This window comes from Pezoporus occidentalis, unplaced genomic scaffold (genome assembly GCF_034315485.1).
Source record: "Pezoporus occidentalis ecotype Australia unplaced genomic scaffold, CSIRO_AGI_Poc_V1 ctg29, whole genome shotgun sequence".
Taxonomy (NCBI): Eukaryota; Metazoa; Chordata; class Aves; order Psittaciformes; family Psittacidae; genus Pezoporus; species Pezoporus occidentalis.
The window spans coordinates 6612687-6629083 of record NW_026914829.1 but is presented as its reverse complement, the minus strand read 5'-3'; the positions used below and the strand labels follow the sequence as shown (position 1 = coordinate 6629083).

At 37.7% G+C, this 16397-nt stretch overlaps 1 protein-coding gene across 24 annotated transcripts in view; it reads left to right on the top strand.

The window, feature by feature from the left end:
* The window catches only part of DLGAP2 (DLG associated protein 2), a 463300-nt gene that overhangs the window by 155359 nt on the left and 291544 nt on the right, over positions 1-16397 (top strand). For 4 of the 24 annotated variants that reach the window (XM_062626233.1, XM_062626229.1, XM_062626231.1 and 1 more), the window contains exon 2: positions 2363-2534. The exons of the other annotated variants lie outside the window; for them this stretch is intronic. In XM_062626233.1, coding sequence (XP_062482217.1) covers positions 2477-2534 — 58 coding nt within the window. In that variant the 5' untranslated portion in view covers positions 2363-2476. The remainder of the gene's footprint in view (positions 1-2362; positions 2535-16397) is intronic. 24 annotated transcript variants of the gene reach the window in all.

The following is a 16397-nucleotide window of genomic DNA, read 5'->3' as shown; positions in this document are numbered from 1 at the left end:
ATGTTTATTTGGTTTTGATGTTTAACAGAGAGACACTGCTCGTGATTCCCTTAGTTATGCTGGAAACGTATTTGAACTGTGTGTCTGTTGTACATTCATATAAATTCACAGTATGTGTGTCTATTTAAGTAAATAATATTATCTTCTATTTAATATTATTTGTTTGTTATCATGTACCCTCCTGGACAGCTTTTAAGCAATGTAATGGTTGTATCAATTGCATGGAGTTAATTCAAATATCTCAAATCTGTAAGGGTAAACTACGGTATGAAATAGGGATGATGAAAAGATAAATAGAAAGGAGAATTGAAGTAAATAGTTTAAAACCCATTCTGAAACAAACCCAAACTTTCCTGTAGGTTTGGCTTAAACAAGAGCAAATACACAAGCAGTCAGCTTTGCTATGCCAAGGTTTCCCAAATGGCTTGCAGGTAATGCCACAATTAAACATCAGTCAATTCTACAAATAATAACTTATTGAAACCAATTAAAACGAACGATTTTGACAAATGGGCTTTTAGGCCTTGCTTAGAAAACTTGGCTGATGACACATTCTAGTTGTCCAATGAACAACTACAATGATTGGTCTCTGTTTCAGCCTTATTTAACAGTTTTATTAATCGTATTAAAGAAAGCAAGTGAACAGCATGTTAATGAAGTCAGCAGATGATGTAAACAGCAGGAAACAGAAAATAGAAGATACTTAGAGATTAGAAACATGAGCAAGAGGAGTCATCAATGTATCATATTCAGATTGAGTAAAAAGAGAAACTAATGCAGCTGGGATAAATTAGTTCAGAACTGATTTTTTATGTCCAATACATATTAAAATATACAGAAATATACACACTAAATTACAGTAATTTTTCTTTTTTTTTTTTTCCCTTGATTGAGGAAAGTCCAGTTTGCAATCAGCGTAATACCTAAAAGGGCAATTCTGTCTTTGGAGGAATATGTAGATAGATTGTGTAGAAGAGCAGATAGGTAATTATAGAATCATACAGTCAGCTAGGTTGGGAAAGACCGTTAACATTACCAAGTCCAACCTTTATTCCAGGACTGCCAAATCCACCACTAAACCGTATCAATGAGAGCCTCATTTACACAGTTTTTGAACACTTCCAGGGATGGTGATTCCACCACTTTCCTGGGCAGCTGTTCCAGTACCTTTTGGTAAATAATTTTTTTTCTAATATCCAATCTAAACCACCCTTGGCACAGATTGAGGCTGTTACCTCTTGTCCTACCACCTGTTACCTGGGAGAAGAGACCAACCCGCACCTCACTATAACCTCCTTTTAGGTAGTCGCAGAGAGTAAATTGCTAAGTTAAGTTTTGCACAAATAGGTGGATTGTAGGAGCAATTTGCCTTTGTTCAAGAAACAACAAATAAAAATCAGTGTTTGAATGACTGATTTAAGAGGAAAGACTGAAATGTAATGACCGAGCAAACAAGGAATGGAGAGGAAGACTAGTATAATCCTCATGCATTAAATATCTATAAGCAGAAAAAATATTACTAATTTAGCATTACCACTAATTTGATATCATACCAGGAAAATGTTCTTTATTAGGTGAAAGCAGCCTCTTACCATATTACATCAAGAATTAAAAAATAAATACTTTGAGGCTGTAAAGCATAACCTAGTGTCAATCAATGGAAGCCTGAAATAGGCTGTAGGCTGACACTCACTGGCATATGGAAATGCTGAGTCTCTTCAACACCCCTCAGCATGAATGTGTGTTGCAGAGTCCTGGAATTGTTAGATCCAACGTATTATTTTATTTTATTTTTTTTAAATCCTCTCCTTCCCTAACAATATCCAAATCATAGGAGAGGAGACTTCCCAAGTGCTCCATTCAGTAAGCCCAGTCCCACACAAGCTCTAAAATACTTCCCCTTCCCCAGTGTGGTGACATGCATGCTGCAGGTAGACTGACAACTGCCTCCTCCAGTTAGAACCTAAAATCCAATACGCTTCTGAGCTTGTTTAAAATGTGACTAACTTGATCCTCAGCTCATGCATTGTCAAATCCCACTTGGTGAGTCTTTTTCCTGTTCCAGCTGGAGATGAGCCCATGCTGGAATTTTGGAATCTAGATTTTATGTTCCAAAACTGAACAAAGTGGCTTGGACTCATTTTCAGCTTTAGTCTCCCAAACTGCAGTCATGTCTGTAAGTAAAATGCTGAAACACTAGTTGTCTGGGAAAAATGAATGAGTGATGATTTTAAGAGAGATGCTGTGGCTACTCAGTGCAGTAGCTTCCAGCTTTTTGGTGCTGTTCCCAGAAATGCTTCAACCATGCCGAGGAGCTCAATTCTCTAATTAAAAAAAAAAAATTGTATCAAATATTTTTCAGCTTTACACTCTCAAATTAAAGCTTAAAAACCTCCAAGGAAGGAAAGGAGGCCAGATTGGAGGGGGAGGAGGTGAGAGGAAGGAAGCGGGTGGAGAAAACCACTATATTCCCAAGATGCAAGGAAAGTTGAAAAGTAGAAGAAAAAATATATTAAATCAGTGTAAGCTAAGAGGTAAGTTTAAGGCATGTTTTTACATTGAATGTATGTTTTGTTGGGGTATTTTTAGCAGTAAAATTCTATATACTTTAAAAACATTTCAAATACATTGAAGTGAGGTAATTGCTTTAATTTCAATTTCTTCTGCTATAAACTTGATCTATATTTTTATTAAGACCTATCAAAGGATGTGTTGTGCTGGGATTTTGCTAATTTTCTGCTGTTGTTGGTTAAAACTGTCTATTACCTTACCAATAACCTACATGAAGTGAAGCAACATCCCATGGCAGCAGGCAAGGTGTTTTGTTGTAGAGCTCAGCTGCAAAAGTTAATTGTTTATGGAGATTTAATGGGCACCATGCTCCTACTTATCTACCTCACTGTAATTCAGCAGTGGATTGGTGTAGCTTAGGAAAAGAGCCTCTGAAGTAACAGATTTTGATATAGTTAGGAAGATAGTTGACCTGTGTTCTTAACTTGAGATCAGAGCCGTGACTTACATTGTTTATTAGCGTTGTTGCTGTTGCTATTGCTACTTGGTGTGCTGCCTATACAGAGGTGGTATAAGTTAAGTTTTGATCAGAGACCGCATGCCAGCAGCTGAATAGCAAAGTCTGGTGCACTTAAAAGCTCATTTATTACTGGTATGTTTGTTGCTATACTGCCAGGAGCCTGCCAGAGATGCAACAGAATAAAAATATCGCTGATTAATGTGACTGCTTGTGTTGTAACACCATGTGGTACTAAAGACTTTGTCACAGATGAGTTTAGAAAGGAAGGGAACAGCAATCTGGAAAAAATAGAGGCAGGTATAAGGAGGTTCTGCATAGCTGTATCAGAAGGGCAGAATGGGCAGAATGGGGAGGCAGAGATATTCCTGTGCCCTCCAGTATATATCTAGTGCTTACTGCATATATGGACCAGGTTGTTGGCAGCACTTTTCTCTTTGAAGGTTGGGAACAAGGTAGGGCAAGTGTGTGACAGCTGCTGTAATGGCAAAGACCAGAGCTCTCAGTAGTTGGTGAAGAACAATACAGGAGAGGGGGTTTGCAAAAAGTGTTGCCGCCTTCCTCTCTGATCCTTATCCAGCTTCTGCTGTGTCTTGTCCTTGCAGGCTGGAGGTAGTACTGTGCTTAAAAGCTTGTGATGTCTCAGTTGTTCATGAATTTATCCAGTCTTGTTTTCTAAGCTGTTTACATTATTGATTTCAGAAAACATGTTATAGAAATGGGTTCTATAAATTAATCACATTGTCTTTGGTTTAGGCCTCCTGTTTGAGGATTTTACAGATTGCCTCAAGTGGTTTTACTGTGAAAAGTTAATAGTGTATCTGTGCTTATCATTACCACCTTAAGATATCTAGTTATAGGCTGAAAAATTGTGGTCTACTTAGATTCTCCTCCATTCCATATGGTCATCCTCGTCCTGCTCTGTACATAAAATGTGTAGCTATGCTATGTTTCTTCAGTGATTCAGATGAAAATGTTAGTGGTTTGCTGCCTCCTGAAGACATGTCTGTCTAATGACTATCTCCACTGGATTCTGTCACCATTTAGCCTTCCTTAACTTTTCTAAATTTTTTTTCAGAGTTGAACTGGATGCTTAAATATTTCTACACATAGCAGTTACATAAATATATGCATGGCAGCTGTGCACTTGAAGTTGAATCTATTATAGATGAAGAGCTTGAATTCCACAGTATTTGTACTATTTTTATTCAGGCACATCCCGAGAATTTAGTATCAAATGGCCTAATTCTGCTCTAACTGACATTAAAGACAGTAAGTTAAGCCAGAAACTCCTACCAGACTCCATAGGATCAGGACTGGTCACACCTACTAGAGAACAGAGATTGACACCACATTCAGAAATGTTCTGAATTGTGCATGGAGTTAGATAATAAGAAGTGCAATCTTTTGTCTTTTGTAGGAGAGGAGACTTGGGAGAAAGGTAACCACAATGGTACTGAGGACTGCAATCGCAGGATTGAGGAGAGCTAGAAGATGGTGATGGCTGAGCAATCTTACGATGGAGGAGAGCTGTGAGGAGTAGGCAGGGAGGGCTGGCAGGCAGCCCAAGAGTAAGGGGAGTGAGAACAGAGCCCTGCAGGCAGGCAGGCAGGCAGGCAGGCAGCAGCTGCAGTTGCAGACCCCCAAAGGCGGCGGGGGTGCCACTGCATTAGCCAGATACTCTGATGTCAGAAATTCTTCAGACATCCAAAAGGCCTTGGATGACTATGAAGGTGAATAGGAATTTGGCATCCCAAGGCACCTGTGCAATTTTCAGCCTTAAGGTGGCTCAACAGAAATAAAGGGCAAGGTAGAAATTCTGCAGGACAGACTAGACAGCTGATGATTCCAGCAGTCTTTATTTTGTTCTGTATAGATTAATGGAAAGCATTTTCCTCAGATATCTAGAAACCATGACCTATATTTTAAACAGAGTATTAAATAAATAATTAAATGGCTATTTAGTCACAACTCCGTCACCAGACAAAATTATCCAAATGAGGAATTAACCATAATTATATTCTTCCCAGTACCTGACATTTGTTTTTGTTCTTTTCCTTGTGTGGACATTTTGAAGAGGAAGGGATCCCTTTTAAGATGATACTGTTTAGTATGGGACTAGAATTAAAAAAATGTTTAAAATAGGTTCTCTGTAGCACTATCGAGAGTTACCTTCTTTGGACATTTTCTTAAAGTCAGATGATTTTGCTCATTGCTAATGCAATAGGATAGAAGTGGAGGTACAATCAGGTTGTTAAAAAAGCCAAATGTGAAAATGACTCATTTACTTGGAAACTTGCAGCAGCCCAAACAAGTTGATGTGTTGGTATTGATACATCATTTACCAGGTGTGTTGCATCAGCTTCACTTCAAAACAGATGCTAGACGTAGAGTGTCACGAAGAAATTCAGGCTAGCGTTAAAAATGTTATGCTTGGCAGCACTTCGGGAAGAAAAGCTGCCTCTGATACTGCTTATTAGAGGATTTATACAAATGTGCAGAGAGAATCTAGCGAACTAACGGCAAACTGAAGTAACGTGTTATTGCGAGCCTTGCTATATCCTCTAGCTGCCCTCGCTAGACAGGCAGTACCTCTCTGACTCTGACTCTGTCTCTGACTAGGACAAGGCAAGTCTTAGCAATGCTTCTACTTCAACAGTTCACACACTCCAGTATTCAACCAGATGCAGCTGGGTCAGATTGAATGGAAACACAATGTTTTGAGCAATGTCAGGCTCTTTGACATGAGTTTTGCCAACAGTTCTGCTTGTAACTGGAAATACTAAAGGTTTTCTCAATGTATGATGCTAAATTCTGTCCATTTCCTAGATCATGCCAGAAGTGCATCTTCCCCCTATTAATATATGTGACCTATCCTTATTAAGTATCCATAGATGCCTAATTTTTTCACTTTCCAGACAGTGTGTATTCCTCTGTGTTCACTAGGGTTAGAAAATAGATGAATGTGCATAATGGTGGAGAAAAGGACTAAAGACAAATCTTTTCTTTTTAGAAACTGATCCAGACTGTCAGAAGATGCTATGCATAAGGCATAGTAGATTACACTTCACTAAAGGTAGAAAGGTTTGAATGCTGAGTGGATTGGAAAAAGCAAAACATAATTTCTTGCTATTTTCTTCCCAGCCAAAAAGTCCCAAAAGATCTTCTATTCTCCACAACCATTTCTACCCCTGTAGGGAATGCCTCTGTCTCCTCAGGCAGCCCTTCCTGTTTCCCCAGTAGGTCCTTCCTGGTCAAAGAAACTGTGAGTGCTGCTCTGTAATCACAGCAGATGTTAGGAACCCACAAAGTTCCCAATGTGAACTTCATCCCCTTGCTTTTCATCACTGCTAGGAACACAGACAGAAATAAGGCCAGGTCACTTTATTGTGATCACTCTTATTTCTGAAGACATTACTTAAATATTACTGCATAACAAAGTGTATTAAAGTGTCCAATCTGCACTACATTTTTCTTCATGGTCTTTCACATTCAGAGGTGTAGTTCAATGCAAATATGATGTGTGGTTCTCTGTTCTGGCAGTGTATGGGCACAATGTATTCCACTGTTGGGTCTGGTTTGCTTCCCTATAGGACTTTTTCCTTGAAAGAGTGTAAGTTGGAGTAGAAGGGGAAGCAAGAAGTACTGAAAATTGTTTACTATCTCTTAGAAACTAAAAATGTTTATTTTTACAGAATAAATATTTCTGAAGTCAAGGAAGAAGCTTTAACACACAACTTGAGAGTAGTTTTGCCAAATTTATCAGCAGAAGAAATAACAAGTGCTCTAAATAGTAGCTTTCATGTATCCAAGAGGAGCTGAGTATTTAGTTGTAAAGTGACTTTCAGATTTTGGGGAAATGTACTGTTATTTTCTGTGGTTGTGACACTAACATACCTATCAATATTAAACGACTAATGACAGACATCCATCCTGACTTTTATGGCCATTCAAGATGCACTCCAGTGCCCTTTTTCCCAATGCTCTTGTGAGCTCTCATGAGCTATAAATAGGCAGGAAAGTGATTGGCATTGTAAACTGAACTTGTGGGCAAGGAAGGGATGGATTTGAAAGAAGTTCTGCTTCTTAATTCTCTTACAGTATCTATGCTTTGATTTGGATAGATGAAGGAATCTGCTCTTGGTTTGAATCAGTGAAGAAGTATTGGTTGCCTGGAATAAAGAGGGAGTTAACTTCTGTGATAGTTTCCTTCCCCTTCAGTGTAGCTTAGCATGCTCAGGTAGGCCACAAGAAACTGCAAATTCCTTCTGCAAAGGTAAACTGTGTAATGAAGAAAGAGAAACATATTTTGATGGGAAAACAGCTTATGTACTATTATCATTTTATGCTTCTATAAATGGAATAATAAAACAGGACTGAAGTATCTTTCTGACCATGCAGTGACCTCTAAACTTTATGTACAAAAATGAGTTGTTTAAAACACTGGCCAATTACCTCACTCCCCAGTGGCATTCAGTAAAAGAAGGATTAGACAAGAAAAGGTTGACTGAACCTTCAGTTAATAACCATCTTTAAAAAAAAATAGGTTGTGGCTATAAGCTTGCTATATTATTACCATCTTTATTTAAAGAAATTGCCTTGAGTGGAAAAGACTTTCCTTGCCAGCATTTGCCCCAGAAAGCTGCCTTGTACATGTAACCACAGCACAAACGTTGGCACAAAGTTCAAGATTATCAGGCAAGAAATACTGTATTGACCTCCAGTGCCAAAGGTGTCTTTGAGCTTTCCAGTTCTCTTGTGGCAACACAATCATGTTTTGGGTTTTTATGCTGGGAATGCATGTTCAGAAGATGCTTTAAAGTGGAATTATTTGATAGAATCTTAGAAACTGTTGAGTTTGAAAGGCATCTCTGGAGATTTTCCAGTCAAAGCCTACCTGCTCAAAGCAGGGTCCTGAGTGGGTTGCCCATGACACTGTGTCAGTCAGGTTCTGTGTATCTCAAAAGATGGCATCTCCAAAACCACTCTGGGCAACACACTCCAGTGTTTGATCCGCCTCACAATGAATGTTTTTTCTAGTTTTTAAGTAGAATTTCCTGTATTTCAATTTGTGCCCATTGCCTCTTGTCCTGTCACTTTATACCATTGAGAAAAGTATAACAGCAGGACAGTTAATTTGTAAACTGTAAAAAACTTCATTACTTGCAAAACAAACAGAGGAAAATATAAGAAATAAAATTATCATTATTATCATTACTCTGTTCTTTAAATCTGGAACAATAATATCCACAAAAAATAAAAATAAAAAAAATAAAGAAAAGCAGACTGAAATTAGTGGAAAGTATATGTGATGAAAAATCAGAACTCAATGCTTTGCTTACCTATTGGTGCCTTTACAATCCTTCACTTTCAAAGTGCTCACTGAACAAGTTCAAAAGGTCACTGTCGCTCAATTGAATTCAATGCCATTCTAAACCAACTAATTTATAAGACTAAAAATCAGGTCCTGTGTAATTTTGCAGCAGTATTTCTCCTTTGTTTCAGAATAACTTGTGAGCTGGATTATCCCAGTAGCTTTGGTTAGAGTAGATGCAATTGTCTCTATCACCATACTTTAGTCAGAAATATATCTCGCTACAAGAGAGTTGAGTGCTCATTCTCTCTTGGAAGTAAGTATGGAAGATTAAGATCTAGGACAAAAGCCTTCAGGTGTGGCTTATGACCCAGGAAGTTAACCCCATCATGATCCACTCTTACATTTAGAGCTAAGCATGAAGGCAACCCCTGTGCATTATTTACACAATATTAATGCCAGTAAATGAGTAAAGATTTTGACTGTCCTCCAGTACCCATTCCGTAATACATGTTTTACTGGGGAAATCTATTCAGAATCACATTTGTTATTCTTGACAGTAACCTCTTTCTCTGTCATCTATTATGAAAAACAGCCAACAGTTTTTGTTACTGTAATTCATGAGCTTAGGTCATTCTTCGGGGCTATACATAGTGCAAAGGATAAATAGTCAGTATGGTTTCTTTCATTGCTGTGAGCATTTTGGCAGCTGCCAGTGTTTCATCAGAGTAGTGCTGAATAAGACTATATGTATTTTGATGGCTTGCACATATTCCAGTGATCTTTGAATGTAAAAATGCATATATGAGTGTGCTTGATTACTGTCTACAAGAAACCCCTTTATTTAACAGATTAATAATTTCTTAGTCTTTGAAGAAGAATTTAAGGTAATCCCATGCTCACACAATGGGATGAACATGGAGAATAGTCAATATTTATTACAGGTAACTTTTGGAGCTTTGCTTAATGTGGCAGGGGTAATAATGCCTAATTTCTGTTGTCTCCCTTTACTGCCTGTGAGAGGTTTACCTCTGGCTTTCCCCAATGCCTGTAGAGGGAATATTTCAATTCCGTTTTATGGACATGCACAGAGTTAGATGGAAACACCTAAAATTTTTTAAGCTGCTAAGATTCTTGGTAACTACATTAACAGAAATATTCATGTCACTCTGCAAAACTTTCTGAATGGAGAAGCGAGGTGCAAGTTTATTTCAAAAAAAACCCACCTTTTCATATGGTTGTAATTCCACTGAATATTAACACTGTCCTGATCTCAGGTGTAAGCAAAGGTAGTGTTCTGCTCAGCAGTTTAGAGTGCCAAAGATATGTAAGTCTAATATTAGGCAGAAGTCTCTGGAAACTAAAATGGTTTAAGGTTTTAAGATTTATCTCTTGTTGCAATACCACCATCACCACAAATGATAACATTTTTCTCTAATAGCTATTAATATTTTATAAAATAAGTAAAGGGAGATGAGGCACTCTTCTCCAGTGCAAAAATTGTTTTAACTTGATTTTTAAGGGCATGAGTCTTTTATAATCTGAATTTGTCTCTTTCACTATGCAGCACAAGTTATGCTTCAGAATTGTGTTCATCCTGTTTTCCTGAACATAATTTTTCTGTCACTGTGCTACTGCCAGTGAGTATAATAGAAGTCCTTTTCATGTGTGTTTTTTACTGATAAATAATTTGGATAATATAAATGAGATCACAAGGAAATTTTTGATGTTTTTGTGTATTTATCTTTGCAGGTGTACTTGTATTAATGTCAGATGTATTCTGACTCATTCACATGCATTCTGAAAAGCTTGTTTCCTGATTCAAATATATATTGATATATATCAGTGAAGCAAAATGGCGGCAAAATGTATTTTGAGCTGTTTTACAAAGCCAAGCATCTAAAATGATCAAACTAGATCAAATTATCAAACGAATTCTATGAATACATCTACTAAAATATAACTTTGAATTGCATGTTTTTGTGTGGGAGCACATTTTTCTGAGTCTGTCTGCCAGACATTAATCCAACTGAGCAACAGTTTAGATTGGCTACCTCCTATAAGCTATTGCATACTTCTGTGGAAGCACTGACTCTATGAATGCAATTAAATACAAAAGGCCTGGAAATTAAATGTTCTTTTGTCAAAATTAATGCTAAAGCCCACGCTGAAGACCCAAGAGCATGATAGCAAGGACTGACATATCATACTAAGACTCATTTTTACCAACTATAATTTCTTTTATAAATTCTGGAGTAACTTGCGACTTACTCAAATTTTTGAACTAGTTTCCTTTCAGGTGAACATTTCCCACTGGTTCCTTTATATGTGGACTTTCTCTAGATAAAAATGTCAGTGGAACAAAAGAAGGGAACATTCTAGCTGTGAAAGAATAGGAATTATCTGTGAGAGTGGGAAGCTTGAACATCTTGGAAGTTTTTTTCCTAATGCTTTTTAGCATATTTTGCTAAAAAGCAGATGCTTCAAATGTGAGAGCCAAAAAACAGTCATGTGACAGGAACTTGATAGAACAGTAAAAGCTGTCAAAGCTAGCAAAACTGTGTAAAATATATGTTTAAGCAGAACATGATTTCGTGCTCTCTCAGCAGTTTAGGCATGTCCTTGCTGGTCTACTGTTTAGAAGTTTTATTCATTTTTGGTGCAAAAAAGGGCAGTAAAAAAGCCACTGGAACATAATGGTTAGTAATTTTTTTTTAACTCTGTCATTTGTCATCTTTCCTTCCAATCTCATCAGCATTTGAGTAGAATAATTGGCATAACAGGGTATAGTTTTAAAGTAACTTTATTGTAAAATATTCTTTAAAACAACTCCAAATAAAGATGTCTGTGGTAGACACCCAGTATATCCAGGAAACATTGCAAGCATGTAGTAGAGGGCTGATTAATAGGATCAGTAGATAAAATAAGCACTTAGGTACAATGCTTCCAGATTTCTTGTAAAAATATAGACATAAGGAAAGTAGGCAAAAGAATTCAGAATAAGATTTTAAACAAAATCAAACCAAACATGTACTACTGCATATGCTGTATAAGCATAGATGCTACTGGGAAAACAATTGCTTCATCATCATTGGTTCAGTCAGTCAATGGATACTCGAGACAGTAAATCAGTGGAGTCTGTCATTATAGAGAGCTCATTATGAAACAATTTCAGAGGTTAGATGTAAAAACTTGTCATATGAGTTTAAGTGAAGAATAACTATTAACTTTTCAATATTCATCAAAGGCACAAAGGCCATGTTTAGGTTTTCTAATGGTTATGAATAAACTGCATTTTTATTACTTATCACTCCTAAATAGCATTGTTACAATTCAAGCAATAATTACAAAATGTTGATGACACCTCCTGAAAACTGAACTGACTATGCAGGATTGCATGTATTTGCTTCGAAAGAATGATAGACTCATCAGTCTTGAAGGAAAGTGTATGCTGAAAATATGAAGATATGAAATAACCAGTTGTGGAGCTTCAGACATTAGGGGGACTTGATTTCAGAGAAGATAGACCAGCTATGAATCTCATCATTCACAGCTCAGAGAACACTTAAACCATCTAGTCTCTCTTACTGCACTGCAGGAATTGTCACCCTGGTATGTTTTCATAATGCTTTTTGCAGTTTATGCAAAGGCATTTAAAGGTTTCTATAATTTTTATAGAAAGATTATTCCAGTAAATTTCACTGTTAGGTATGGCTTCCCAATAATCTCAAATTAATCTTAGCTCAGCTTCTCCAAAAGGGAGCAAACAAACAAAAAAAAAGAGAAGATAACAAGTATTATAACAAGTATTAGTAGGCAAGTGACTTCTTACCTCCAATTAAAAAGAGTGGAGGCACAACTTCATTGTTACACCTTCATGTACATATTGTTACACCTCCATGTACATTATTTTTCTTAGAAGCACTGGCATATATTTGAAAAGATTGATTCACTTTTGTTCGCAATAATGGTTCAGACTTCAGCTTCGAGAAAGTATGTACCTGTATCTTTCAGTGTAGCAAAATTTGCTCTACTAAATTTCATGTGCTGGTGCTCTTGTGTTCTCATACATCCAGTGTGGTGTCTGTGCTAGTAATAGCCTTACATTTGTTTTATAGTTTATGGCTATCAAGACAAATTTTTTTTGTGTAATAAAGGCAATATGCACTTTCCAGTTCTCTAAAATTTGTTATATTTTGTGTCAGGTTTCCTTACAATAACCATTATCTTTGACATGTAGCCTTATCAAATGCTTCCTGAAAAATGCATACCGTCCACCTTACTTTCTTCTCTCTAACTGCAGCATTATCTTCAAAGAGTTCTATCAACTTCTTAGTTATGCAAGACATTCCTATTACACATTCATATTGGCTCACTCTAATGGAATTAAGCTTTGCTTAGTGCTCCCTTGCCAGTTGCAACAAAATTGTTCTCAATATGTGTTAAAAATATTAATCTAGCTGGTGAATATATATTTTACTCTATCTCATGACTTATTTGAAAAGTGGTGGTCTCAGCCTTTTAGTTTTTCAGGACCTGGTTTTGCCATCACAGAGTATTGATTGTGAAAGCTCAGGAAATGCTTTGCTAATTGGAAACATTAGTAAGCAAATAACAGTCATGTACTTTAATGACAGAAGCACAGAAGGAAAACAACAAATTTCAGAGGGTGCAAGAGGAGTCTAGAATTCATGATAAAATTCCCAGTGTTAATCAGAAAACTACAAGAACGCTAAAGAAAATCGACCTTATAATACTGTAAGTATCAGACCTTTAAAACTAAGGTGCTGGAAGCTAGGAGAACTTAAAAAATATAATAAATAAAATACTGATTTCCCCTCCCCCCCCAAATAGAAGGGTACTGTTTGTTATGTTCATTATTTTTGTGCCATAGGCATAATTGCATTTTAATACTTGAACTGCATTTATTAGTAGATTACCAAATTAAGTACTTGTTTGGAATGAAATGCAATATATAGATATAAAATTAGGATATTAACTGTTTATTAATGGTGCATCATCAAGGCTGTTACCAAACTAACAAATATATAATCCTAAATTATAGAGTTTAATAAAAACTAATACAAAATGGGAAGTAAAAAGAGGCTTAAAGACGCAGTAAAAATAGGAATAGTCTTTTATATCTCTCTGAAGGCAGCTTACAACAATGCAGGCATTATATGGCAGAGTGAAAAGGAGTAAAAGGTAATGATATCCTTGCATCTTGGAAATGGAATCATACTTTTGCATCTGTGTTCATCTTGGAGGGAAGAAACATGTAAAAAAGAAATGCATATTTTTTTAGGAGATAGAATATTATGCTAAAAACCTTCTTTCAAAAGTCTAAACAATCTGAAAAAAGCATGTTTGTAGAGACTGATTTTTTTTAATTATTATTTTTTTTTAATATTGGAGAAATGTTTTGGTTCCCAATGGCAAATGGATTTATTATGATAGGTGTGAATTTGATCTCAAAGAAAAGTTAACAAGACTTCAGAAGGCTGCAAATCGTAGAATCATAGAATAGTTAGGGTTGGAAAGGACCTTAAGATCATCTAGTTCCAATCCCCCCACCATGACCAGGGACACCTCACACTAAACCATGCTACCCAAGGCTCTGTCCAACCTGGCCTTGAACGTTGCCAGGGATGGAGCATTCACAACTTCCCTGGACAACCCATTCCAGTGCCTCACCACCCTTACAGTAAAGAATTTCTTCCCTATATCCAGTCTAAACTTCCCCTGTTTAAGTTATAACCCATTACCCTCTGTCCTGTCACTGCAGCCCTTAATGAATAGTCAATCCCCAGCATCCCTATAGGTCCCCTTCAGATACTGGAAGGCTGCTATGAGGTCTCCACGCAGCCTTCTCTTCTCCAGGCTGAGCAGCCCCAACTTCCTCAGCCTGTCTTCATACGGGAGGTGCTCCAGTCCCCTGATCATCCTCGTGGCCACCTCTGGACTTGTTCCAACAGTTCCATGTCCTTTTTATGTTGAAGACACCAGAACTGCACACAATACTCCAAGTGAGGTCTCCCAAGAGCAGAGTAGAGGGGCAGGATCACCTCCTTCGACCTGCTGGTCACGTTCCTTTTGATGCAGCCCAGGATACGGTTGGCTTTCTGGGCTGCAAGCGCACACTGAAGCTGGCTCATGTTCATTTTCTCATCAACCAACCCCCCCAAGTCCTTCTCTGCAGGGCTGCTCTGAATCTCTTCTCTGCCCAACCTGTAGCTGTGCCTGGGATTGCTCTGACCCAGGTGTAGGACCTTGCACTTGGCATGGTTAAACTTCATGAGGTTGGCATCAGCCCACCTCACAAGCGTGTCAAGATCCCTCTGGATGGCATTACTTCCCTCCAGCGTATCAACTGAACCACACAGCTTGGTGTCATCAGCAAAATTGCTGAGGGCACACTCAATACCCCTGTCTGTGCCACTGACAAAGATGTTGAACAAGACTGATCCCAACACCGATCCCTGAGGGACGCCACTCGTTACTGGTCTCCAGCCAGACATTGAGCCATTGACAACAACCCTTTGCACGCAGCCATCCAGCCAGTTCCTTATCCTCCAAGTGGTTCACCTGTGTCAAATGCTTTACACAAGTCCAGGTAGATGACATCAGCTGCTCTACCCCTGTCCATGAGTTCCGTAGCCCCATCATAGAAGGCCACCAAACTGGTCAGGCAGGATTTCCCCTTAGTGAAGCCATGCTGGCTGTCACCAAGCACCTTGTTGTTTTTCATGTGCCTTAGCATGCCTTCCAGGAGAATCTGCTGCAATATTTTGCCAGGCACAGAGGTGAGACTGACTGGTCTGTAGTTCCTTGGATCGTCCATTTTCCCCTTCTTGAAAATGGGGGTTATATTACCCTTTTTCCAGTCGTCCATACTATAAATCACACATACTATAAAGCACTGGGAAATAATCCATTGATTATGTTGTGGAAGATACTCAAAACTCAATATTTTGGTGAAAAGTGGATATTGTTGTCTTGCAGAACTTTCTCAGTTGACAAATAGCCACATTGTTGTCTAAACTGAGAACAAAATTGGTATCAGGAAATTGAGTGCTGTAACTTTAGCAAATTATAGATCTTTCTTCCTTCCCACTTCAATCAATGGGGATTCTCATCTGCTGAAGTACAGTTAGTGTTGTTCAAAGAAACATGTTATACTTAGATTACATGGGAAGCACAATTAAGACAAACCTAAATTATCCACATTTGCCTTTTACTTATCACTTTAGAATTGTAGATTTGTTCTGATATTACTTAAAACACAGACATAGCATTTTCAATAGGATGGCTCGCTAAAACAATGAAGCATCACTGTTAGCTTTTTTCTTGGTGAAACAGGTTATGTGTCAGACTCTTTTCACAAGTAAAAAGTGATAGATCAAGAGGAAACGGCTTCAAGTTACACCAGGGGAGGTTTAGATTGGATATTAGGAAAGATTTCTTCACCAAAGGGTTGTCAAGCATTGGAACAGGCTGCTCCGGGAAGTGGTAGAGTCACCATCCCTGGAGGTATTTAAAAGATGTGTAGATGTGGCACTTGCGGACTTGGTTTAGTGGTGAACTTGGCAGTGCTAGGTTAATGGCTGGACTTGATGCTGTTAAAGGTCTTTTCCAATCTGAATGATTCTATGTTTCTATATACCAATCAGTTTAGGACATAAGTAATTTCATCAGAAATCTCATCAGTTGTTAAGGAGTGGCATGTCACCTGGAGATTTTTTCTTACAGGGTTATTTTGTTGTTGACCTCTTATTGTCTTTGAGAAAAACAGGGAAAAAAAACTGAAAGGCAAGATGAAATGTTTTCTCTTACTAAATATTTAACAAATTTGAGTATATACAAGCATGAATTCTGATTCAACCAGATGCTTTCAGATCCGTGTCATGTATTATTCAGACAGTGGAAAACTGTTAGAACTGGATGGTTTCATTTTTTCTAAAAGATGTTGCAAAACAGCTTCAGACAACTGACAACAGTCATTAGAGATGGTCTTGTTTTTTCTATTAAAGATATGTGCTGTGTTAGTACCTAAAC